The following is a 27,592-nucleotide window of genomic DNA, read 5'->3' as shown; positions in this document are numbered from 1 at the left end:
ACAATGGGGCCAGGATGACCAAGGCAGGTGGCTAGGAACAGGATGATCAATATAAGGAGGATCCGGATTAAGATCCATGATGACCAGATACAGGAGGCTCAAGCCAGGTGTATCATGACAAAGGCTCAGTTTTACGATATATATATAATTTCTTATTAACATTTCTGTCTGTATTTATCCATATTTATTTTTGGACCATCTTAAGTGGTATTTATCCATATTTGTTTTGTGAATAAATAGTCATAAAACTGTATATTTCCACATCTATTTAACTGATAAACATGCACTTATCTTTGCTGCCTGTCGCGTTTAAGCATTTTAAGCAGCCAAATATAGCAAAACAATACGCCCACAGGTAAATATCAACATTATAATAAAACTATATGTTAACATATGCTTGTATTTAGGGAAATCTCAAACTGTTTTTTTTTTACTTCTAATGCGGTCTATCTGGTCTGCTGTTGTCCTGGAAATCCTGAAAAACAGCATGGAGAGTCGCCCACAAGAAGCAACGTTTTCTGTATTTTTCTGCTTTTAAAAATAAATACAGGCAGGAAACGCATTATTTTCTGTATGTATTTACCTATAAAAATTATTAAAAATGGGAAAACTGGGTACCTTAATCATGACCAGATGAGGAGGAGGGTCAGGAGAACCAGTCAGATCAGGAGCAGGTTGACTAGGGGCATTGGGACCAAGGACCACATGTAGGAGGATTGGGTGGCCTAGAAGGACTAGGATAGGCAGAATCATGGAAAAGGACTCAGCAACCAGGGGTGCAGAACCAAGGGGACCAGGACCTGGAGTACCGGTGGAGTAGGAAGAGCAGGGAGACGAGGATCAGGGGGACCAGGACAGTCTGAGCCAGGAGGACCATGTAGGACAGATCAGGACCTGGATGATCAGGCCCAGCCCAAGAGGGCCTAATAAGGAGAACCAGACCAATGGACACAGTACCAGCTTGACCAGGGAGACAGGAACCAGGGCCTGGAGGATCAGGATGATCCGAATATGAGTGTCAAACCCAGGAAGACCAAGACAAGAAGGCCAGGTAGAGAAGGAATCAGCAGGATCAGGGTAGAGAAAATCAGTAGAACCAAAACAAAGTAAACCATGACCAGGAGATGCGGGAGGGGCCAATACAAGGAAGACTCAAGACCAGGAAGGGCGAGGAGGAATTAGGGCAAAGAAGGACTAGAACCAGGAACACCAGATTGAGAAATCCAGTTTCATAGTTAGGAGGAGGACTTAAGCAACAAAAAAAAAGTAGGACTTGGAACATTACGAGGAGGAGGATTAAGTCCAGAAGGCATTGAAATAAAAGGAAGAACACCGGAAGGAGAATGAGACCTATGTGTTTTTAGGCCACATATATTGGGATAACCTTCTAGTAAACAAAATCTTATTCATGGCTTATTTGACTTACGTAACTAATGGTGGGTATTTACTGAACGATCAGAGTATGTACAGTGAATAAAAAGCCCGGACTGTTATACTCGGAGCTTTTAAGGACTGCAGACGCTGCCTGGTGCTGGCACAGTGTTTTGAGAGTGGATCAGAGGGTCAAAAACCTATCAGTGTCTAAAAATGAATCAGTAAAAAGGACTGTCATCTGTGAAGGATGGCGGAAAGGGGTTGAAAAATGCAGAAGAATCAAGTTAGGAAAATTGTTTCTGGCTAACAAAGGGAGGGTCAATGGACTATGGGAATCAGGAAAGAAGATCAGGGGATAAGAAGGCTCTGATGAGCAAAAGAGGGTTTGAGGGAGGCACAGATAGAAGGAATCAGATGGCCCACAGATGGACTCTGAGTAACAAAGGCTCTGGTTGGCAGCTTTGTTACCACTGGAAACCAAGGGCTGCAGTGGTAGCTTCAGCACTAGATGAGTCGTCTTCTAAACTCTGAGTGTAAGTTGAAGGGTGCTGGAGATACATTTTGCATATGTTTTTTGGATGGCAGCAAAGAGGCTCTGACTGGACTGTGTGACTCCCAGACCTTTGCGCTGACATTTCATGTACATGGCGAGTATGTGCAGTGGATGTATAAAAGTGGGTAGTAAAAAGTTTTTTGTGTGTGCCATGCTGGTTTAGCATAGCGCGTGATGCAGAGTGGATACAGCTTTCCTAGACAGTGGAAATATATTGACTTTATTCCTGTAGCTCGAGGATGGAGACCCAAACACTGTAGTGAGTGAGGATGGAGAAAGGAGTACACATTGAAATTCAATGGAGTTCTTGTTAACAAAGGTTTTGCTGATTAGTTCTTGTTTTTCCTGGGCAATGACACTTGGTAGATGGTAGGAGTGAGTTTCCGTGTTTAAAGGTAAGAAACGTTCTAAGCAGGGTCAGGCTTTTTGTCAGAGTCTGATGACTGCTACAGGAAGGCTGGTGGCATTCAGGTGCAGAGATCTCACACTTTATTGTGCCCTTGTTTGGGATACTCCTGCTTGGAGCCAACACCATTGCTACCTGCTGTGAGAGCCAGCATCTCACACAAAGGCTGTGCCTGAGCTACAGCCAGATATTTGACAGAGAATCCATAGACAATGGATCCATGTTCCCTGTCTGGAAAAAAAGTATAGTACTGGGTCTGTAAAATGATCGGTCCATAGGTCATAAGAATGGAGGAAGCCAAAAGCCTCTGTTTACTTACAGTTTCTTGTTTCCTACACTATTTGTAATTAAGTCGAGGACTAAAAGATCTCTCTGTTTCTTTTGTTCTGTGTCTTTCTCTGATTTGCTGTAAATAGTCCTTCATATTCTACTGACATTGACTTCACTCAGTTATAGTACCTTTTCCTACTAATCCTTCCTCAGGAACCTCTTTCCTGTCTTGAGAGGAAGGAGAGGCAATGGTCAAGTGTGTAGCCTGAAGCTTGTCTCCCCCTCTTAAGAATAACCTTGTGTTGTTCCCTGGTCATTCCTACCTGAGACAAAACTTGTATTAGAATAGCCTTCTTGTAAACAAATCTTATTCATGCTTCTTTGTTCCCCAATCTGCTATTTCTTTATATAGGGTGTAGTTCAAAGATGACCAGGGAGGGCCCAACTGTTCTTATTCCTTACTGGTGGAGCACCAGCTAGAGAGAATGGCTCAAACATTCCCAGAATTCTGCTTGGGTGATAAGCCATAAGAGCTGCTCCTAACCCCATTCTCTTTAGGCCCTGGCCCCTTTCAGTTTTCTTCTGCGCCCCCACCGTCACTGACGAAGGGCTCCAGGAAAGGCAGTTTACTTGCCGAATACCCTGGTCTGCTATATCATCCCTTGGGTAGCCTGGACTGGAATCAGGGTTGACTCCCTCTCCAACTTTCAGACACTGCTGTACCCCCTGACAAGAGTCAGCAGCAACAATCCAGTTTTAGATTGTCTACTCTATCTACTCTTAGGTTCATTACACTTTACCTCAACCCTGTGTTACCTTTACCAGGTAAGACGTTCGTCAGGATGGACCTTCTTTGACACTTGTCAGAGGAGCCCAATTCAACCCACTTTGTTCAAGTTCCATGTTCTTCATGGTTGGAAAGTGGATTATTGGTAGGGGCAAATGTAGGTCTGCCACTGGCAATACGGCCACTAACTCAGTTTAGATCTCAGAATAGGTCTTAGAAAATTATTCCTATGCTCAACGCTTGGTAACGTGGCTGCGAGCAGGCAAGCTTAACTTCAAAAACAGGTAGGTAAAGCATTTAAGAACACCAATTCAGTAAATAATTAAGAAACAATCCAAAATAAAAATCCAACACCAATGTATAACAATAGGAAATATTTGTATCTTTTAAATGACACCAAAACGAAAAGAATCCACTGTAGGGAACCAGAGATATGATTTTTTAAAGATTAGTCACTTTCTAGTGCTGTATTTGTATAGAAACGTTTATATATAAAAAATAAAACAAGATTGAGTAATGATTACATTTCTTTGAATGATGTCAATATTTGCGATGGTCAAGTAAGAGTGGTCAATGAAAATACATGACGTATAGCATACTTCAAATCCATATAGGTAGAGGTTCTTTTTGTATATTTTTGGCCTTTTTCCCCTGCTTCCCTACCTACATTTAACCTCAGGGGTCCCCTTGTCTATAGTAGTGCTTAGAAACCAACAGTGCCCCTTTTAGTCATTTTGTTGCCTCTGACAGAGACACATTCACCTTTAGAAAGTTTTCTGGAGGATCTCATACCAGTCTTGTGCAGCCCCCTCCAGCAGGCTGGGTCCTGTTAGAACTCCATCCTGAAGTTCTTTATGTGGGTCCCAAAGTATCCAACACACAATCCAAGGTTCTGGAATCTCCAGGAGGGTCCTTGAACGTGTAAGACTTCAATTCCCACAATCCACTTGAACAAAACCCTTATAAATCCACTGGTAGTACCCCAGTCTGGGGATTCTTGTGGTGATGTTCCAGGTGAGCTTTGTTAGCCTGTAGTTTGCAGGGAGTCCACTCTTTAGTCCTTTTGAAGTAGGTTTGATTCACAGGGCTGTAGTTTCAAATAGTGCAAAAAGGCGCAATCTTCAGAGTGCAGATCTTAGGAAATGCACATCAAACTTACATCAGGTCTAGCTGTCTTAAGTTTCAAGCAGCAGATCATAGGGGCTCTGCCCGTCTCAGATACTTATTCCAACTTCCAAGTAAGAGGTCACTCCTGTCCAGTGGGCTGCAGGGTTCCACCCAAAGGTCTGACCACTTCCTGCAGAGTGTGGCAACATGTTAACCCATGTTAACCACTATTCTTCCAAAATTCAATATGTCAGAATTTACAGGAGGGAGAGAAGAGCTGACTAAACACACCCATAGCACGGCTAATCTCCATAGTTTCCCCCCTTGTATCTGCACATTCCTTTCTTAAGCCTAGCATCTGGCTGTAGGTGAACAGGGTAACATAAATAACACTGGGGTCCTCCCCTTACTCTTGAAGGCCATGGTTTACGACCCCTCCCCCTGCTCTGGCATTCCTATGCCCAGCAACTTCTCCTCCCCGAGAGGCTTCATAACCCCAGGGGTCATTTATCACCTCTTCAAAGCAGCCAGGCTCACCCACGTATCTCTGACCAATCAGGGCAGAGCGGTACAGGGTTGAATATTGGCTTACAGACAAAAAAAAGTCTTATAACTTCTTGTCTGTACATTTTACAATAAATTCAACAATACCTTATTGTTGGAATTATCATTACCATGCTACTGAGTCCTTTAATCCTAGTTTTATGGCTTTTCTTTCTCCAGTTATTAAATAATAACCTTCTCCACTGTTAACTTATGGCATGGGATTTGCAATGGGAAAAGTGACTTGGGACGTTTTTCCAGCACCAGGGCTTATAAAAACATATTTTATAAGTGCTCTACATATGTCTACAGGACCCCCACCCCAGGAACACGGAGGGGAGACTCAAGGGGTTCTGAATATGCAAAATTATTGCAGATCCTCCCTCCACAGTGCTCCTACCACCAAAGTCGATTTTGGGCAGCACTTTATCACAGTGTGGGGAGTAAATTGTGCAATTTCACTTTACCCAGGGCATATAAAACACATTTTATAAGCGTCCACCTTATAGATACCTGACCCCCCACCCCTGGGACACCTAGGGTACGTAATATGCCCAAACATTGTAGGTTAACCATTTTTAAGTGCCTCAAACACAAAAGTCGAGTTTGGGCACAATTTACTTTTTAAAAGCAGTCCTGTAGCCCAGAGTCCCTTTTAAAAAAGACCTCGGGCTTCAGCAGTGCACACATGCAAGTGCAGAAAGGGCTGCTGGCCTCTAAACTGTCTTGCCCTATTATTATACTAGGGACTGATAAGTAGTTTTAATCCCCCTGCCCTATTATGTACTAGGGCCCTATGGGGTAGGTTATACCAATCACAGGGGTATCCCAACCCTTAGTGTTCCCTAGTGTATGTAGGTGTTTTCACTGTATTCTAAGTGTTTTCAGCATAGCACTGTCCCAGGGTCAGTCAGAGTCAGTTACCATCACTACCAGTCAGCAAAAAGTTGGGGTTGCCCAAAGCACAGGACGACTTTGCAACACAGCCCCCACCAAACGAAAGGTGATGGGTTACTAACCTGCACCCTGGTAGTCCTCATCAGCTAAGTGAGAAAACCTGGAAAATCCATCCGCATTTGCATGGACAACCCCAGGTCTGTGTTCCACAGTAAAGTCCATTCCCTGTAGGGAAATGGACCACCTTAACAGCTTTGGAATCTCCCCTCTCATCTGCATGAGCCACCTGATAGGCCTGTGATCAGTTTGAACACGAAAGTGAGTCCCAAACAAATATGGTCTTAACTTTTTCAGGGACCAAACCACAGCAAAAGCCTCTCTCTCAATGGCACTCCACCTCTGCTCTCTGGGAAGAAGCCTCCTTCTAATAAAGGCAACTGGCTTATCAAGGCCCTCTTCATTTAGCTGTGACAACACTGCCCCAATCCCTTGTTCGAATCATCTGTCTGAACCACAAATTCTTTTGTGTAGTCTGGGGACAGCAACACTGGTGCTGAACACATAGCAGCTTTCAGAGTGTCAAAAGCCTTCTGACACTCTGAGGTCCAATACACCTTTTTGTGACTCTTTTTGGAAGTGAGGTCTGTTAGGGGCCTCACAATGGTCCCATAATTTTTAAAACATCTTCTATGATACCCTGTCAGTCCAAGGAATGCCTTGACCCGAGTCTGGGTAACAGGAGATGTCCAATCCAAAATAGTTTAGATTTTAGTTTGGAGAGGCTGTACATGGCCCTCACCTACCAGTTGGCCCAGGTACACCACATAACTCTGCCCTATTTGGCACTTACTTGCCTTAATATTCAGGCCTGCCTGCTGCATGGCCTGAAGCACTTCCCTTTGGTGGCTTAAGTGATTCCCCCCCAGGTAGAACTGTATACACTATATCATCCAGGTTAACTGCACTGAACTGTTCCAACCCAGACAAGACCCTGTTCACCAACCTTTGGAAGGTGGCAGGTGTATTCTTTAAGCCAAAGGGCATTACCTTGAATTGATAATTTCCCTCTGGTGTGGAGAATGCTGACCTCTCCTTTGCTACATCAGTGAGTGCAATCTGCCAGTAACCTGAAGTCAAATCAAAAGTACTCAGGTACTTGCCAGCCCCTAACCTGTCAATGAGCTCATCAGCTCTAGGTATAGGGTGAGCATCAGTCCTTGTGACTGCATTCAATCCCCTGTAGGCCACACAGAACCTTAACTCCTTGGACCCCCCTGAGGATTAGGTTTAGTTACCAGCACCACTGGACTGGCCCATGGACTCTCAGACGGTTCAATTACCCCCAATTCCAGCATCTAAGCAACCTCAGCTTTAATGCTGGCTCTGAAATGGTCAGACAACCTGTGCAGTTTATTTTTGACAGGTAGGCTATCACCAGTGTCAATGTGGTGCACACAACACTCAGTGATGCCTGGGGTCAAAGAGAACAGGCCAGCAAACTGCTCCAGCACTTGCTTAGTCTCTGTGCTGCTGGTCTGTTAACTTTGGAGAGAGTATCACTCCCTCCGCTGACCCATCTTGCACATTAGTGGAGAAGAGATCGGGCACAGGCTCAGTTTTTTCCTTTACTCCCTCATCAGTGACCAGTAACAAGGTCATATCCGCCCTGTCATGGTGAGGTTTCAATCTATTCACATGCAGGACCCTATGAGGGTTCCTGAGGGTGCCAAAGGTCAACCAAGTAAGAAACCTCACCCTTCTTTTCTAAGATTGGATAGGGCCCACTCCACTTGTCATGGAGAGCCCTGAGAGCCACAGGCTACAACATCCACATCAATTCCCTTGGAGTATACTCAGGCATAGTAGCCTTCTGATCATACCAGTGCTTCATGAGCTCCTGGCTGGCCTCCAGTTTCCTGTTTGTCTTGTACATGTACTCTGCCATTCTAAATCTCAGGCCTAGTACATAGTCAAGCACATTGTCCTTTGCTTCTTTAAGAGGCTTTTCTAAAGACTTTCTCAGCAGGCTCAAAGGCCCCTTCACAGGGTGTCCAAAAATAACTCAAAGGGACTGAAACCAACCCCTTTCTGTGGCGGCTTCTTGTAGACAAACAGTAAGCATGGGAGGAGAACATCCCTTTTCCTCCTGAGTTTCTCTGACAACCCATGTATCATGCCTTTCAGGGTTTTGTTGAATCTTTCAACAAGACCATTTGCTTGTGGGTGATAGGTGGTGGTGAACTTGTAGTTTACACCACACCCATCACACATAGCAGTCAGATAGCTGGACAGGAAGTTCGTGCCCCTATCTGATACCACCTCTTTCAGAAAACCGACTCTGGTGAACACACCAAGTAGTGCTCTAGCCACTACAGGAGCATCAATGGTTCTAAGAGGGATTGTTTCAGGGTACCTAGTGGCATGGTCCACTACCACTAAAATATACCTATTCCCTGATGCAGTAGGTGGGTCCAGGGGACAAACAATGTCCATCCCCACCCTTTCAAAAGGAACCCCAACCATTGGGGAGCCTTTGTCTTGACCCCTGCCTTGCCACTGGCCTGACAGGTGACACAGGAGCTGCAAAACTCCTTTACCTTTTCAGACACATGAGGCCAGTAGAAATAGTTCACCAACCGGTTCCATGTCTTTGTCGCAAATGTCCTGCCAAGGGGATATCATGACTCAAAGTCAGGATGAACTCTCTGTACTTCTGGGGCACCACCAATGTCCTGGTGGCCCCCTCCTTGAGGTTTCTGGTCTCAGTATAAAGCAGTCCATCTTCCCAGTAGAGTTTGTGAAACCCACTGTCCTCCCCCTCCTCTTGCTTAGAGGCAATCCACCTCAAGCCCTCAAGGATGGGACAGTCTCTCTTTCCCTTACTGAACTCCTCTCTGGAGGGTCCACCTGCTTCTGTCTGCTCTGCCAAATCTGACAGCTCTGGCAGGGATGGAGTCCCTCCCTCAGAGGCCAGATCCTCCCTATCATGGTTAGATTCTTTCTGCGCTTCTGGAGTTCCCTGGGCTGGTTCACCAGGCCCAGTATCCTTGTCCTTGGATGCTCGGCCTTTTGTTCTGGGGTCCAAGTGTCCAGCCCCTTCTAGTCTGCAAGCTAGTCACAGCACATACCCACTCAGGGAGCGCGAATATTTTCATATGGAGTCCTCTCTCCACCTCTGACCACTGAGAGGCTTCAAGATCATTGCCCAGTAAATACTGGACTGGGAGCACCTTTGACACAGCTACCTTCATAGGGTCTGTCACACCTCCCCATTCCAAATCCACCACCATAGGATGGAGTTTGGTAGTGCTGTCTGCATAAGTCACCTGGTGAAACTCACCAGGTAGCAACCTCCCTGGAGGAACCAGCTCATCCAGGACCATAGTTACACTAGCCCCTGTGTTTCTGATAGCCTCAACTTCAGTGCCATTCACTTTAGGCCTCTGCCTGTACGTCTCCATGTTTGGAGGTAAAGCAGCAAGGGTTGCAATATTCACCCTACCCAGGGACACTAAGGTTGCTTCCACCACCTGACTACCCCTCTCTGGGGCACCACTCTCCACCTCTACTCTTACAGTCGCAATCCCTGTGGATGACCCCTTCGGGGGAGATTCTTGGCACAGACAGCATCTCCCTGCTTGTGCCCTCGCTGGTTATGGTCAAAGCACTTACCCACATTTGAGGGATCGAAGAATCTACGGTTCTTTCCCTGATACCCCCTCCCTTTGAATTTGCCCCCCCCCCGTTCCCCCCTTGTGCAGATTTTTGTGGGTTTTTAGAGGACTCCTTCCGGTTTTCACCTTATTCCCATGGGCTTAGACCTGTGAAGGGACTTGTCCTCCTTTCTTCTGGTCACCCCCCTGGTGCTGAATGGAAACCCGGGTTCTCACCCACTCATCAGTTGCTTTTCCCAGCTCTCTGGGGTCTGTCAGCTTAGAGTCCGCTAGATACTGGCGTATCTTCTCTTCTGCACAATGAGTCAAAATATTTTCTTTCAAAAACAAATTATACAATCCCTCATATGTGTCAACAGTGTTACCAACAATCCAGCCTTCCAGTGCCTTCACTGAAACGTCCACAAAGTCCACCCAAGACTTTGAACTCACTTTCTGGGTGCCTCTAAACTTCACCCTGTACTGCTTTGGAGTCAGACCAAATCTCCAAACTAAGCATGCCTTCATCTGCTGGTATGATTCTGCATCCCCCTCCCTCAGGGTCAGGAGCCTATCCTTCCAGCTACTGGAATCAACTCCCACAGGAGTGCACCCCAATAATTAGAGTGGACCGTACTCGTTCTAAGGGCCCTCTCAAAAGCTGCTAGCCACCTCTCAATGTAATTTCCCTCTTTACTTGGGTACTATACACTTGGGAAGTTTGTGATCAAGACCACCACCCCTGGACATTTCAAAATCTACATCATTTTCACTGCCACCATTTCTTTTCAACGCCTCCTCCCTCTCCCATCTCTTCTCAGTCAATTCCAGTTTCCTCTGATCCAAAGCTATCAAAGCTAATTGAGCCTTAAGCTGTCTCTCTGCAAGGGACAGTGGTGGTTCGTGAGTAAGGGACCCTTCCACCATCTGGAATCATATGGCTAACCCTAGAAAAAAATGGAAAAGGCATCATCCTTACCCCCCCTCCCTCTGGGGTGAGTTTGGGGGGCTTATCCTCCATCCCCCCCTGAGTCTCCTCAGCTACCCCAGCCGAGGGCGTTAGGGACTTAAGCAACCCTGCCTTCTTTTTTTTTTGGAAACATTTTATTAGCATTTTAATACACATTGAGTAGAGTATTTCACATTCATGACCGTATTCAAAGAGTAACCCACATACTGTAACATGCAGTAATTGCGTACGCAACCCTGCCTTCTTAATCTTGTTGGAAGCAGGAAGCCGCCTAAGCCAACACTGTACCCTAAGATCACCCACCGCGAACTGGGACAGTTTAGCCAGGTCCATCTCCATGGTTCCCTAGTTTTGGGTCACAACAACTAAGCACACAGACTTACAACAATTTGGAAAAATCAAAACAATGGATTAAAACCAGTTGTAGTCCAATTTCCAAAAATCAAACTCAAATGTTTTGTTCTGAAACAATTTAGAGGAATTTTTAAATCTTTATTCACTTTACTGAAAGGTGTACACTTTACACGCAAGTCCTCATCCACACCGCTGAGCACCAAATGTTGGAAAGTGGATTATTGGTAGGGGCAAATGTAGGTCTGCCACTGGCAATAAGGCCACTAACTCAGTATAGGGCTCAGAATAGGTCTTGGAAAACTATTCCTATGCTCAACCCTTGGTTACGTGGCTGCGAGCATGCAGGCTTAACTTCAAAGACAAGTATGTAAAGCATTTAAAAACACTAAATTCAGTAAGTAATTAAGGCACAGCACAAACTAAAAATCCAACACCAATGTATAACAATAGGAAATATTGTTATCTTTTAAATGACACCAAAATGAAAAACATCCACTGTGGGGAACCAGAGATATGCATTTCTAAAGATTAGTCACTTTCTGGTGCTTAGAAACCAACCGTGCCCTTTTTACTCATTTCGTTGCCTCTGACAGGGACACATTCACCTTTAACAATTGTTCTAGACGATCTCTCCCCAGTCTTGTGCAGCCCCCTCCAGCAGGCTGGTTCCTGTTAGAACTCCTTCCTGAAGTATTTCTTGCGGGTCCCAAAGTATCCAACACACAATCCAAGGTTCTGGAATCTCCAAGAGGGTCCTTGAAAGTGTGAGACTTAAATTCCCACAATCCACTTGAACAAAACCCTTACAAATCCTCTGGTAGTACTCCAGGCTGGGTATTCTTGTGGTGATGTTCCAGGTTAGCTCTGTTAACCTGTAGCTTGCAGGGATTCCACTCTTTAGTCCTTTTGAAGCAAGTTTGATCCACAGGGCTGTAGTTTCGAATGGTGCAAAAAGGCGCAATCTTCAGAGTGCAGACCTTAGGAAATGCACATCAAACTTCCAGCATGGCCCGTCTTGCTTTCTTAAGTTTCAAGCAGCAGATCTGAGGGGCTCTGCCCTTCTCAGATACTTATTCCAACTTCTCTGGATCAAGCAGGAGGTCACTCATGTCCAATGGGCTGCAGGGTTCCACCCAAAGGTCTGACCACTTCCTGCAGAGTGTGAGAAAATGCTAACCCAGAAACCACTATTCTTCCCAAATTCAATATGTCAGAAATTTCAGTAGGGAGAGAAGAGCTGGCTAAACACACCCCTAGAATGGCTAATCTCCATCGTCTCCCCCCTTGCATCTGCTCATTCCTTTTTTAAGCCTAGAATCTGGCTCTAGATGAACAGGGTAAAGTTGTAAATGACACTGGGGTACTCCCCTTACTCTAGAAGTCCATGGTTTACGACTCCTCGCCCTGCTCTGGCATTCCTATGCCCAGCAACCTCTCTTCCCCGAGAGGCTTCATAACCCCAGGGGTCATTTATCACCTCTTCAAAGCAGCCAGGCTCACCCACTTATCGCTGACCAATCAGGGCAGAACAGTACAGGGTTGAATCTTGGCTTACAGACAAAAAAAGTCTTATAACTTCTTGTCTGTACATTTTACAATAAATTCAACAATACCATATTGTTGGATTTATCATTACCATTCTACTGAGTCCTTTAATCATAGTTTTATGGCTTTTCTTTCTCCAAGGTATTAACTAATAGCCTTTTCCAATGTTAACCTATGGCATGGGATTTGCAATGGGATAAGTGACTTGGGCCATTTCCCAGCACCAGGGCTTATAAAAACATATTGTATAAATACTCTCCTTATACCTACAGGACCCCCACCTCAGGATCACCTAGGGGAGACTTTAGGGGTTCTGAATATGCAAACATATTGCAGATCCTCCCTCCACAGTGCTCCTACCACCAAAGTCGATTTTGGGGAGTGAAATGTGCAATTTCACTTTACCCAGGGCATATAAAACACATTTTATAAGCGTCCACCTTATAGATACCTGACCCCCCACCCCTTGGACACCTGGGGTACGTAATATGCCCAAACATTGTAGGTTAACACAAAAGTCGAGTTTGAGCACAATTTACTTTTTAAAAGCAGTCCTGTAGCCCAGAGCCACTTTTTAAAAAGACTTTAGGCTTCAGCAGTGCACACATGCAAGTGCAGAAAGGGCTGCTGGCCTCTAAACTGCCATGCCCTATTATTATATTAGGGACTGATAGGTAGTTTCAATCCCCCTGCCCTATTACGTACTAGGGCCCTATGGGGTAGGTCATACCAATCACAGGAGTACCCCAACCCTTAGTGTATCCTAGTGTATGTAGGTGTTTTCACTGTATTCTAAGTGTTTTCAGAATAGCACTGGCCATGGCCTGGTAAGGCAGAGCCAAGGGTCAGTCAGAGTCAGTTACCACCACTACCAGTCAGCAAAAAGTTGAGGGGTGCCCAGGGCACAGGATGACTTAGCAACATTCATTAACAGGAAGGGATTATCCTGCAGAGGTTTCAAAAGCTACTGTGTGAGCAAGGTGGGTCTTTTCTGGCAGCTAGTTTCCCAAATGTAAGGGAACATCAACTGAAGTCCTCATTTCTTGCTGTCGGAGCTGACTGTCTGCTTAGTACATAGATGTCTGCTTTCCAGCCTGCCTGTCTTCTCAGAGTGCCTGGCCCTGCAGGATGGGAGACTGGCCAGAAGAAGTCCAAAATGTTGCCAGCATGAGAAACACCCTGAAGAAGCTGACTGTCAGAGAGCGCAAAGCCAGGTGCTGACCCATGTCATGAGTTGTCACCTAGTTTCCCTGAGTGGTTCCCGTAGTGCGCCAACATATTTTACTAAAGAGCTACATTGTGTTGTCTAGCTTTCATGCCATATCCTAAGAGAATGGTGTGCCATTTACTGATGTTGGGGCCGCCACACCAGAGAGGCCATCGTCACCACTGATGCAGATGTCCTGATGCTTTCTGGGAGGCCGCAACTGCTGAAGGTGAACATACTTTGACGATTTGGCCGAGGGACTGCAGCTAATGAGACCAGGCACCTTTATACAGTCTGAGAGGCTGCACTTGCCGAAGATGTGCAACTGGGATGTAGACTTGCTATGCTTATCCCCACCCAGCAGCCCTTATGCTGGGTGAAACTGCCTCTACAGCCCCGTCTCATAGTCCCACATCATCTAAATCACTGCGCAGGAGCAGGTCCGCAAGAATGCACTAGCTTATGCCTTGAGACAAATTTTCACTGAGTAAAATAGGGCCGATCCATGAGAAAACGGAGACATTGAAAACGCAGAGGAAAATTTGCTGTTAAGAACCATAGACGTTGCCTGCATGAACTGCTGAACTGATCTACACATTAGCCAGTCGATCAGCGACTATTCCCATACTTCATAAGAGGACCATAGACATTAGGAGAACTCCTAGTGGGGTGTAGCTCTTCACTGAGATTCGTAGATGGTATTGCAACCTGGCAACTGTATTTATTTTTTTATTAGCATTTTGCATGTTATGCATTAAAAGTACAAACAACATAAAGTAAACAATGCTGTGTAATTGAGATGAATCATGCAACCTGTGCCACACTCACACTGCTAAAAGTCCCATCACAGGGACATAAACCGGTGGGTGAGCCACAGATACACTCCACACACCTAGGAGAGGTCCGGGATAGTTAGCAAGTAGATGGTAAGGGGGTCTATATATCCTTAGGTCGTGAGGCCATCGACAGTTCTTTAGCATAAAGTTCCAGCTGCTCTCTACAGTATATCATATCCAATAGCCACTGCCCCTTGATAAGCCCCGTGCGCTTCCCCCAATACATCACAACTCTTCTTTTAGCTAGCAGCCGGGCCACTGCCACAATTCCGCGGTTTTCCGGCTGCACATCTTTGACTAGGCAAAGCAGGCACAGGTGTGGGTGGCCCTCTAGTGTGTCTAGCATCATGTCAGTCAGGACTTCCGTGACCTGCGCCCAAAAGCGTGGGATGGGGGGTACAGGTGTAAGAAATCTGCATCGAAAGACCCACCCCGTAACAGTGAGCTTCCTCCCTTAGACCAAATTTACATAATTTAACCAGTGTGTGGTACAGGTACTTAAAGTAGTTAATATGTAGATTGCAGTTAGGGATAAGCATGCCTGTTTGTGTGCAATAGTACGCCCAGTCATCCGGCGTCTACAGTGGTTCGAGTACTGCATTCCATTTTTCTAGTTCCAGGTCAAGGGCTACATGCCTATCACTCTGGAACGAGGTATATAACTTGGTCATGAGCCCCTTGCTTGTGGTGCTAGTCAGTAAGGTGTGCAATGCACAGAGTGTAGGGGGATCCCCTGGGGTTTGAGGTTATGGATCTTGTATGGCAGCTCTAAGGTGGAAGTGTATGAAAGTCAGCAGCGGAGTGTGTCGCTGCATGTGTGAGATATTGTCAAGGGTAATAAAGGTCCCTCCTGGGTAAACATCTCCCATGGTTTTCAAACCAGCTTCATTGAGAATCTTTAGAGCTCATGGTTCCTGCGTGACCGATATGGCTTTGTAACTGATATACCTGTGGGAGTGCTGGGGCTCTTTATGTGCCCATGTTGCGAGCAAGTGCCATGCCTTAATGGTGCAGTGAATAGTGTTAAATTCAGTCCTAGCAATATGAGTGTGTGTGTAATACCTAGTTCGAGGCATGTGGGCTGCTGAATTCATATCTGTGCATAGATCGCCGCCTAGTGTTGGGTCCGGATGATTGCACATTGTTGTCCTGGAAGAGTCTTCGAAGTATCCTGAGATGGGTGACTCCTCCCCTGGACCACAGTGCGCATGGGCATCCTCTCCATCCCCAGATTGTTTTTTTCCGCCATTGGGTTCGGATGCAACTATCTTAGCTCAACTTCGGAATACTTAGTTTTAGGCCAAAAGGCCTATACTATAGTTTTCGTCGGTACAGTTACCGTTCGGTGACGACTACTAGTTCTAGTGCTCCACACCCTTTTCAAAATTTCGAATCGAATTGGTCCAAACTTCGACGCTCCATCGACGATGGAATCGAGAACTCCGTTCAAGAGGTGTCCGTTGTGCCACGCCAAGTACCCTCACATCGACGTCCACCCGGTCTGTAACAAATGTCTCTCGCCGGATCACGACGAATCGAAATGCATGGCCTGCGCGCGGTTCCGATCCAAGAAAACTCTATGGAACCGACGGGCAGCGAGGCTCGAGGCGCAGCAGGCAGCGCCCGCACCCACCAACATATTCAGCACCGAGGACGAGGACGCCGAGAGCGTGGAAGAAATACTATCTAGCCCCGCTTCGGAGCATGGTTCCCGATCGGACGACGATGACGAAGAGCTCTTTCGACGTGAAGAAGCCGTCGACGAGGTAGGGGACCTCGACGAAGCCTATGGGGCTGAAGAAGACAGCTCTCCCGAGGAGTTCGGCCAATCCGTCGAAACGGAGGCCGAAATTAGTCGTCAGGCTCCGGTCGAGGGATCGCCTTCGGGCCTTACCCAAGACCTAATCCATGGTTCCTCGGCCCCGCCTTCTGGCCCGGCATTGAACACTATGCAAGAGCCAATATTACCCAAGACGACCGGGTTGTTAAACCCAAAAACATCCATCGCTCCAGTCCCTTCAAAATCGAAAGCGAAACTGGTGGTGGTCGGATCAAAGGCGTCGAAACAGTCCACTGCCCCGGCGCCGACGCCGAAAAAAGTCGTCGGCTCCGAACGCGTACAGAAAGACTTCGGCGCCGAGCTCACCGCAGCAGACGCGGTCGACGCACAAAAGAAGCGCACCCTTGTGCACCACAAGGCACCGACACCTTCGGCGCCGACACCGAAGCCCGTCGCCTCCGCAGTCAAAATGGCCGCCTCGGCTACGTCGACGCCTAAAGCACCGATGCCGAAGAAGTCCTCGACTACGTCGACTATCGATGCATCCCTTCAAGCCAGTGACCCCCTTCCGACAAAAAAGTCGGGGTCGGCCTCCACGCCTACTCCCAAGATGCCCACCAAACCACCATCTCAGTTTGCTGTGCAGCAGGTCTCTGCATCTCTCCAACGTATCCGGGACCAGGTAGCCCTCCACTCTACCTCGGGTCCCCACACTACCTCACCCTGTACAGTGCACTCGGAGCCCACCAACATTACCTTTGGGCTGCCACCGACATCGGCACCGAAACTCTTTCAAATTCGGACACGTGTCCTCCACACACAGTCCACCACCTCTGGCCTAACAGAACACGACCCTTCAGGGCCACAGTTTATCGACGCCGACACTGGCAGGCTCATGCTCCACAAGCGCAAGATCACGCCAGTCAGGGAAGAGGTGCCATACAAAATTCCTCTTAAACGCAAGCTACCGGCGGAGCAGGAACCAGTGCTACAAGAACACTTCCATCTCCTCCAACTAGCTCCGCAGTCCTTTTCTCCTACCCCTTCTGAATCGGACCCAATGCAGGAATATGGTGGGGACGATACCATCTACCCCGGGGACGCAGATCCCGATGAAACACAGGATCCTGATCAGGCATGGGATGACCCCACAGACCCAAGTGTCACGCCACATGCTCAGGATGCGCAACTCTACAATATTAAAACGTCTCCTACAGAGGACACGGCCGCATTTAATGCCCTTATCGAACGGGCTGCTGCTCATCATGGGGTGGAACTGCACTCTGACACCATTGAGGAGGACTTCCTGCTTGACACTTTCGCATCTTCGGAAAGAACTGTCAAGACTCTGCCCATGCTTAAAGGGGTTCTGAAGCCTGCCAAAGACATTTTCAAGGACACCACAAGAGCCCGAGTGTTAAACCCCAGGATTGAAAAGAAATATAAGCCTGCACCTGGTGACCCTAAATACATTAGGGGTCAGTTGCCATTAGACTCTATGGTGGTTGCCAACGCTCGCAAAAGAGCCCACTCACAGACAACTGGTGATGCTCCTCCCCCAGACAAAGAGTCAAAGGTCCTTGAAACCTCTGGCAAACGTGTGGCAGCGCAAGCAGCCAATATCCTGCGCATTGCCAATACACAAGCACTCCTGGCACGTTATGACAGGTCACATTATGACACGCTAGAGTCACTGCTCCAACACCTACCAGAGGAGTATAAAGAGTCAGCGGAGCTCCTCATTAGAGAAGGGCAACTCCTCACTAATGCGTCCATAAAATGGGCCCTAGACGCAGCTGACACAGCGGCCAGGGCAATAAACACAAGTGTCATATTACGACGCCATGCCTGGTTACGCATCTCAGGCTTCAAACCCGAGATCCAAAACAATATCCTCAACTTACCGGTTAACACGGAATTTTTATTTGGCCCAGAGGTTGACACTACCCTAGAGAAAATAAAAAAAGACACAGATACTGCCAAATCTATGGGGGCGCTACAAACCCAACAATTTCGTAGTGGCTCCTTTCGTCGCACTGGAAATAGGGGAACGTCAAGGGGCCAGCGGTCACAACAACAGTATGCCAAAGGTGGCACACAAACCACCTACGACAAAAACAACAGTGGTGGATATCGTGGATCCAGCGCCAAGGGCAGGGGACGTGGATATGGCAACACCAGGTCCTCCCCAAAAAACAAACAGTGACGCCCTCTCCCTACCCCCCGACCACTTAACACCTGTCGGGGGACGACTCCAGCTGTTCCTGCCCGCATGGAAGAACATCACCACGGACAGGTGGGTCAGGGACATCATTCAACATGGGTACTGTCTGGAACTAACTTCCACTCCACCCAATATACCACCAAAGCACCGTCCTATGTCAGCCGAACACTTAGATTTACTCCAGCAAGAAGTGCTTGCTATGCTCGCAAAAGGGGCCATAGAAGTAGTGCCCACCGCCCAGCAGGGCACAGGAGTGTACTCTCTGTACTTCTTGATCCCAAAAAAGGACGGCTAGCTCCGACCTATCCTAGACCTGCGACCCCTAAACCTATATATACTGTTGGAGCATTTCCATATGCTCACCCTCCAACAGGTTCTCCCACTACTCACTCAGGGGGATTTCCTAGCTACATCCACAGTCGCAGGGCAATGCGATATGGATGAACTGGTCCGGCAGATTTGCGTACGCTTTTCCCCCAGCGCCGTTGATACCGCTGGTGGCACGCAAACTGCGACAGCACTCTCTGACACTCATCCTGGTTGCTCCAACATGGGCACGCCAGCCATGGTACACCACCTTTCTAGAACTTTCCGTGGTGTAGCATCAAAGGCTGCGGATCAAACCCGCGCTTTTGACGCAGAACCATGGAGAAATTCAACACCCAGATCCGCAACAGTTGAACCTGGCAATCTGGCTCCTGAAGTCTTAGAGTTTGGCTACCTAAACCTGCCACCTGACTGTATGGAGATCATTAAGGAAGCTAGGAGACCCACTACCAGAGCTTGCTATGCAGCCAAATGGAAGAGGTTTGTCATTTATTGCAACAACAATCACCTTAACCCACTAGACGCATCTATTCAGAACATAATCTGCTATCTCTTACACCTCTACCGATGCAATCTGGCATACACCTCAATACGTGTCCATTTAACAGCAATAGCAGCCTACCTCCAAAACAAGCAGCACCTCCCTTTATTCAGAGTGCCTGCCATCAAAGCCTTCTTGGAAGGACTTAAACGGGTGATTCCCCCAAGGCACCCCCCAGCACCGGTGTGGAACCTCAACTTGGTCCTCACCAGACTAATGGGTCCACCCTTTGAACCTCTCCATTCTTGTGAGATTCAATTCCTCACCTGGAAAGTGGCTTTCCTGGTTGCCATCACTTCCTTAAGAAGAGTTAGTGAACTCCAGGCACTAACCATTCAAGAGCCATTTATACAAGTTCACGCAAACCGGGTCGTACTACGTACCAACCCCAAATTCATGCCTAAAGTAATATCGCAGTTCCACATGAACCAAACCATCGAACTGCCTGTTTTCTTTCAAAACCCACAAAATGTCGCTGAGAGGATGCTCCACACACTAGATGTAAAGAGGGCCCTCATGTACTATATTGACAGAACTAAAAACTTTAGGAAGACTAAACAACTCTTTGTTGCCTTCTCTCCACAACACAAAGGCAACGCCATTTCCAAAGCAGGTATAGCCAGATGGATCATTAAATGTATCCAAATTTGTTATCAAAAAGCTAAACGCACATTAACGATTCCACCACGAGCCCACTCAACACGGAAGTTAGGGGCCTCCATGGCTTTCCTGGGAAACATTCCTTTACAAGAAATATGTAGAGCAGCCACATGGTCCACTATACATACATTTACAAAACGCTACTGTGTAGATGTACACTCAAAACAGCAGGCAGCTGTAGGACAGGCTGTTCTCAAAACTCTTTTTCAGACTGCTGCAGCTGGCACGGGTAGCCGCCGCTAATAGGAGGTACTGCTGTGTATTCTATGCACAGATATGAATTCAGCAGCCCACATGCCTCGAACTGAATATGCTACTTACCAGTATGCATCTGTTCTTGGCATGTAGGGCTGCTGACATTCATATCGCCCACCCTCCTCCCCGGCGCCTGTCGCAGCTGCAGCTCTCAGAATTACTGTATAGCATGGTCATCACTTCCTATATCTACTCCATCACTGCCACAATGGCGAAAAACAATCTGGGGATGGAGAGGATGCCCATGCGCACTGTGGTCCAGGGGAGGAGTCACCCATCTCAGGATACTTCGAAGACTCTTCCAGGACAACAATGTGCAATCATCCGGACCCAACACTAGGCGGCGATCTATGCACAGATATGAATGTCAGCAGCCCTACATGCCAAGAACAGATGCATACTGGTAAGTAGCATATTCAATACTTCTGATATAGGCCAGACTACAAGCCTATAGCCTAGCAACCAAGCACAACCACCAAGAAGATGGTACATGTCTGAAAAGGCAACTCTATGTCTATTAAAACTCTCTGTTTCACTTCATTCTTCACCAGAACCACAGGTTTTCTATGAAATAGTCTGATCAAATTTCCGACCTTCTCATATGATACCTACTGTTTCTCACATATGCCACCCATCCTCAACAAACAAGTTTGCTTTTTAGCTGACAACCCAGAAGTGTCTTAGTGCTTGGTACAGTGGAGTGGTGTTTGGTGCTGCGTCTTTCAAATTCACAGATTCTCTTCAGTGGCATTAGGGTATTTATGCTTATAAGTTAGGGCTGTTTAGGTGCAAATTGCATTTAAACCAGTTTGCATGAAGAGATGGGTGCCAATTGTGTTCACACCTTGTGTTCAGTTTTACAAGATGAAAATTGTTTAGATGGTTGCTGGGACCCTCACGTAGAATGGTAGTGCAGGGCCTGGTAATATCATAGCTAGATTATGGAAACTCCCTATATTTGTGGAGTCCCAAATCTGTGGTAAAAAGACTCCAGGTGATTCAAAGCGCTGCAGCCCAGATTCTGCCCAAAATTCCAAAGCACCAGTTGGCTTCATCGGCTCTGGTGGCCTTGCACCGGCCTCCAGCACACAAGATAATCCAGTGTGTCTCGCTCACCGAGCAATGCATAAGAAGGGGCCCCAGATGATAAAGAGATTGTTAAGGCCCTACAGCCCAAATAAAACATTGCGCTCCAACAACAAGCAGTTGCTTGCGGTCCCTAGGATTAAGAAAATTAGGGGTGAGAGATGCTCATTTGCTTTCTGAGCTCCCAAACTCTGAAATGCTCTTCTGGTGGAGCTGAGAAAGATTGAATTGGAACTGGGATTTAGAAAATGCTTGAACACTGCTCTTTTTAATTAGTTTTGTGCGCTGACACAATGTTTCTAACACCGGGAGGCTCTTCTGGGTAGCTATGCATTCTAGAAATCGACAAGAATAGAATAAGTGGCTCTTGAAATCTGTGCTACGCATTATAATACACAATTTAATGTTTAGACAGCAGTTTGCGGATTAGTGTTGTGTCTCTATTTGCATGGATATTTGCCAGATTGTGCTTAATGTGTGCTATTTACCCAGCAACCAGGTGAAAATTAAGTTATTTGATATTTACAAGGCCACTAGCTAATTAGTTCATCATTTATGATATGTAGCCAGAAGCTGGGTAAATAGTGAAATTTCCAAGCAGTGTGCTTGGCCGCTGAACCAATGGGCATAATGTCTGCTATTTGGACATTGGCTGGGTGAATAGAGAAGTTTTTTTATTTGCGCAACCGTCAGCCAAACAGAGCCTGTTACTTAGCCACAGGGCAAGCAAATGCTAAAGAGATTTTGCTATTTACATGGCTACCATCCAAACAGTGTATAACCTCTGCTATTTAGTCAGCTGCTGCATAAATAGTGAAGTGTCTCGGCTATGTACAAGGATGCTGGTGAAATCATAAATAACATCCACAAGTTAGCCAGAAGTGGGTTAGTAAATAGCAGAGAAACTCCACTAGTTACCTGGCGGACGGCAAAATAGTCAAAACTACTTTGAGTGCTGCTGATGGAGATTCCTCAGCTTCTTCACATGATGGTTACTGCTGATGAAGCGGAGTTAATCCACTGATTATGAGAATGAGTGAACGTGAGTAACATTGGGTTGTGCTGCGCACATATGCGTGCCTGGGTGGGCCTGGCCTCGAAGAACCTACATACGGATGACCTCCTAATTCTCAGTTTAGGGATGAGCACGTGCTATGTGCTACTTACTCATTCCGAAGTGCCTCAGATTGGAGTAGCCTCAGCCTCCGAAGCGTACTTCCGGTTCCTCCACACGGTCTCTCGGGCGCGCCGGCGCCCGCGGCTGCCGTGTGAAGCCCTGGCAGGGAGCTGGCTGCAGCCGGTGCAGTGTTCGTGCAGGTGTGCGTGCCCCGCGCTCCCTCCAGAGGCATGCCAAGAATTGAGCATTCATCCCCTGCAATCAGCGCCTACGGCCAGGGATGACGATCACTTTACCACAGAGGGAAGTCCAGACCTCCTCCCGCACGCACACTCTGTCTGCACTTCAAACCAGGTGAGCTTATTGCTCTCATATTTCGGAGTGCCAGGAAGTGGCGGGAATGTATTTTAACCTGCGCAGCTGACTTCAGTCCACACGTTGCGGAACGGATTAGCAATCTGGTTGGTCGGTAGGGTTGATGGGAATTTTAAAAGAAATTACGTACTTCGCAGCAGCCTTGACCTTTCACAGTTCACCTGTATGGAACTGCCTGTGATTGAGGCTGAACAGAACATACGTGTTCTAAACGCCCTTGGCTGTTTGCACAAACACCGTCACTAAATGGACCTTCATACTAGAGAAATTCACTAACAGGCTGCAGAGTCTGAAGGTCCCCCATCGATGAAAGTGCGAAGCCGCGTGAAACCAGCAGTGAAAGCTCTCTGCTAGCTCGAGTGGATGCAAGCATCCGCGTTAAATTGCTTGAAGTTGTCACTGTGCACAGCGACTACAGGAGGCCAGGATTCTGGGCCGTCCAGGAGCCGGTGCTTCCGCTAAGCTCTCCCTATCCCCCGACAAACCTTTAAGCGCTTGAGTGACAGTGGGAGATCCTTCAGTGTCCAGGGCCCCAGTCCAGGCTGTGGAAATCCAGAGCTTACACTTCAGAGCACAGCTGAAGCACACGCTTTGCTCAGAAATGCTCGAGGCAACTAAACTTTTCCAACTTTGTTTCAGTTGATCCATAGCCTAAGTTCTTTTAGGCTTTAGTGTCTCTTCTGACTGCTTACACGTGGACCGTCTCAGTAGGATCACAAGGTGGCACATGCAGCTTGGAAGACTTGTAAATAAATAAAGAGTATTACTGAGTGCACTGGCAATAGGACCTACAGTGGGTGGGACCAGTGGCAGCAGTAGTCATAGACTTAGCACCAGTGGTGATTGTCGGATTGCTAGTAGGATTGTTTTGTGTACCCTTGCTGATCGTAGTGCTATTGTTAGTTGTGCATGGAGTACCCTTACTATTAGTGCCAAAGGTAATGCAAGTACAAGTTTCAAAAGCTTTATTCGACAGCATGTCATAAAAGCAATTAACATCCTAACAATATCATAAATACTATACTAAAATACAATATTAAAAATACATTAAATCATGATGCTGGCGAATAACTTTAAGAAAAAAAACAACATCAATAATTAAAATCTATTTAAGAGATAAGATAATGATTTTTAAAATTGATTAAACATCATTTGGTATCAAGCATTCAATGACCAGCTTCAAGGGATTTTAGGGGACGAAGGCGTAATATCCATGCCCATCCCAAAAATTTTGCGACAGCAATAGCAAAACAATGAGTGCAATCAGATTCGAGTATTCTTAGTGCTTCCTTGTAACTACGTGTTCCCAAGTTTGAACATACTGGTTTTAGCCACCTATGGCGTGGAGCAATATACAAGGGACACACAAACAGCAAGTGTCCTGAGTCTTCAATCAGATCTAGACAATAAGGACATTTATCATCCTGGGTAGATGACCATCTATGGGTAAATGCTTTTACAGGGAGAGACCCAATTCTAAACTGGAAATACAGTTTCCTGTCAATGGGCCTCTATATAATATCCCAGAATGCCTCGCAAGATGGTATAGATTTAATGTCAAAAAAGCGACCAGTCAGGATGGAATTTTGGCCAGAGCTAGAGGCTGATGTCAGGGTCATATCCCAGTACAATTTCTTGAGAATTGACTTTGATGGGAAACTTGAACCATTTGAGTCATTCCATAAATGCCCTAATTCCAATTTTATAAGCAGATATCTAATTTCTTTGAGCCATAGGATGGAATGGAAACGGTCAGCCCTAATAATGTCTTTCAGGGCTGTGGCATAATGTGCTAGTTCTGGAGTTGCCATGATCCGTCGCCAATAGAGGAGTGGGCGTAATCGTGCCAAATCCTCTACTTTTTTCCTGCCTAGGTCATATTTAAGCGGAATCATTGGGGTACTTTGGGGAACACCTGTTAGGCAGCGTAAAAACTTATTTTCAGCCAATCTTAATTGGTTCAGATTGGCAAAACCCCATAGTTCCGAACCATACAAGGAGGCACTAATAACTTTCATATTATAAATTTCCAGGGCGGGAGTAATGGGTTTAGTCAAAGAAGATTTATGTTTAGAAACAATTGCACCTGCTAATTGATGAAATTTTAAAACAGCCATATCAATATGGTTTGTCCATTTCATGTTATTCTGGAGGGATATTCCTAGGTATGTAAAAGCCTCCACCTGTTCCAGCGAGATGCCATTGAGTTTAATAACTCCTCTAAAATTTTGCCGCTGATTTAAACACATAAACTTAGTTTTGGAGGTATTTATCTTGAGGCCTCGTTCTTGACAAAAGTCGGCAAATACATTTAATGCTTTCTGTAGCCCACTAGGTGTTCGCGAAACTATCAGCGTATCGTCCGCGAACATGAGAACAGGCACTCGGGACCCTGTCAATACAGGGGCATCCGTAGGGGAACATCCAAGATGGTCAACTATGCCATTAATATACAGGGAGAACAGCGTGGGCGCCAAGACACATCCCTGTCGAACACCACGCTCAACAAGAAATGGGTCAGTCACCTCCCCCTGGCTTCCCCATCTAATTTGTGCATAATTATTCTCATGCAAGCGGACAAGTAGCGTTAGTAATTCTGGGGCCATTCCTGCATCATCGAGAACCCTCCAGAGTTTAAAGCGAGGCACTAGGTCAAAAGCTGACTTCAGATCTATAAAGACCGCATAAAGGGTCCCATTAGTCAGCTTCACATTCCTCCAGTAAAGAGCTAAAAAATAGAAAACCTGGTCAACAGAGCTGGTGCATGGTCTAAACCCAGCTTGGTACGGGGATAAAATGTGATTTTCTTCAACCCAAGATTGTAACTTATTTTGCACTAGACGACCTATCAGTTTTTGGGCTGAATCTATAAGACTAATACATCTATAGTTACTTGGTAGTGATTTATCCCCTTTTTTAAAAACCGGAATTATTTCCGCCCCTTTCCATGAAGGGGGAATAGGTGCACCCATGGCTACTGAATTAGCTAGCCATTGAAAATATTGACACCAAGTTGGTCTGTCGGTTAAAAACACATCCGCAGGTATCCCGTCCATTCCAGGAGCTCGGCCCCCAGTTACACTATCTAAAGCTAGATTAACATCTTTGATCGAGAACACCTGCGTTTGAAAATAGATAGTAGTGGGGAGTGAGTATTCTCCTTCAGATAAGACAGAAGCATACTGTGGTCTAAAAAAATCTACCCATTGGTTTTTTGGTTTTTTGCCACATTATTTTGGGGTGATGGTCCAATCCCACCTCTATCCCTCTATCCCACTTTACTACGGCCCAAAATTGTTTTTGGTCTTTAGCCAGGCAGGCATGTTTCAAATCTTGCCACTGCTCCTCATCCCACTCTTTCTTGGCCACTAACTGCACTTGTCTATATAACTTCCTAGCTGATCTCACATCTTCCATATTTCTTGATCTAAGGGCTACACTCAAATTCTGGCGAGCTATTTTACAAGTTTTATTAAACCATCCCACCTCAGGTGGATTTCTCTTGTTAGCTTTACCAGCCTTAGAGGACTTCATAAAAAACCCTTGGAGTTTTGAAAAGAAGATGATGTGGGCCTCTAGCATGATTAGAGAGAAATTTTTATTAGTCAATTGGGAACTTAGATTGGCCACTTCGTCAATGGTCACTTTTTTAAGGTCCTCTAAATTTTCCGACTTCTCTATAAATCTATCCCATTTGACATGTCGCAAATTAGGTAATGCTAATAGCGATGGTAGTATTTTTTCTAGTGTATTTTGGCATTGTCAGGGGCGTAGCTTTAGGAGGGTATTTGGGGTGTTGCACCCCGTATAATAAATGTATTTTCTGGTAAAAAGTTGGGTACAGGCGCTTTCAGGCGGGTTTGTTAAGGTGACTGTCGGATTTCACCGGGAATATTTACATACACGCAGACAAAAAAATACACACTCTCCATTTCTCTGTATTGAGTCTTCAGAAATGTTGGTTATTTTACAAAATATTGTGTTTTCTCTCATGTAATACCCCTATGAATCCGCATTCCTCTCCCTTTCCTCTGTTCTTTAAGACCCTCCCATGCGCGTTGCTTGTCATAATATCGATTTTAACATTATATGCCTGCGTGATTGTTGGAAAATCTGAAGCTCAAGACCCCTCTCCCCAAATGTTATTGGCAAAACTGCACCCCTTGGCATTGCTGGCTGCATAGCGACGCCAGCACTAGCAGCAGACAGGGGAGCAGAGCTGAAGGCAACAAATGGAGCCGTGATGGGGGGCTCCTTTAAGGGAAGCACGCGTTTCTGAATCATCTTTATATTGACTTACATGCTGTGTATTAATATCAGTGTTTCATATTAAAGAAGCTGATCCCGTGTGACACTGTGACATTGACTCAGAGTAATGTCAAGATGTGGTTAAAGTGATAGTAAATCGGCACTTACTTGATAACAGCTGTACGAATGAAAGGCGTTGGCTGCATCCTCTGTATTTTTGTATTTTATCCTCTCGCGTCTTTGTTACTGATCATCGTCTTACTCTCTTTAAAGGTATGGCCAGCTGAGCGGCATGGTGGAACCCATTGCTGGTGTCTTTGGTGCCTTCGCAGTTGGTTTCGCAGAGCCTCTCCTCCCGTATGCCTTGGCCTTTGCTGCCGGGGCAATGGTGTACGTGGTTGTGGATGACATCATTCCAGAGGCGCAGACCAGGTAAGGCATGCACTCTCTGCTGGGTAGGTGCTTGGTGGTGTCTGT

General features: G+C 46.3%; 1 protein-coding gene across 2 annotated transcripts in view; it reads left to right on the top strand.

The window, feature by feature from the left end:
- SLC39A11 (solute carrier family 39 member 11) overlaps nt 1–27,592 on the top strand; it is a 2,092,456-nt gene that overhangs the window by 2,058,960 nt on the left and 5,904 nt on the right. For both annotated transcript variants that reach the window (XM_085617335.1, XM_085617334.1), the window contains exon 9: nt 27,389–27,547. In XM_085617335.1, coding sequence (XP_085473461.1) covers nt 27,389–27,547 — 159 coding nt within the window. The remainder of the gene's footprint in view (nt 1–27,388; nt 27,548–27,592) is intronic.

The sequence above is a fragment of the Triturus cristatus genome, chromosome 7, assembly GCF_964204655.1.
Source record: "Triturus cristatus chromosome 7, aTriCri1.1, whole genome shotgun sequence".
NCBI classification, from domain to species: Eukaryota; Metazoa; Chordata; class Amphibia; order Caudata; family Salamandridae; genus Triturus; species Triturus cristatus.
Note: the sequence above shows the minus strand (reverse complement) of the source record. Positions and strands in the feature narration are given on the sequence as shown.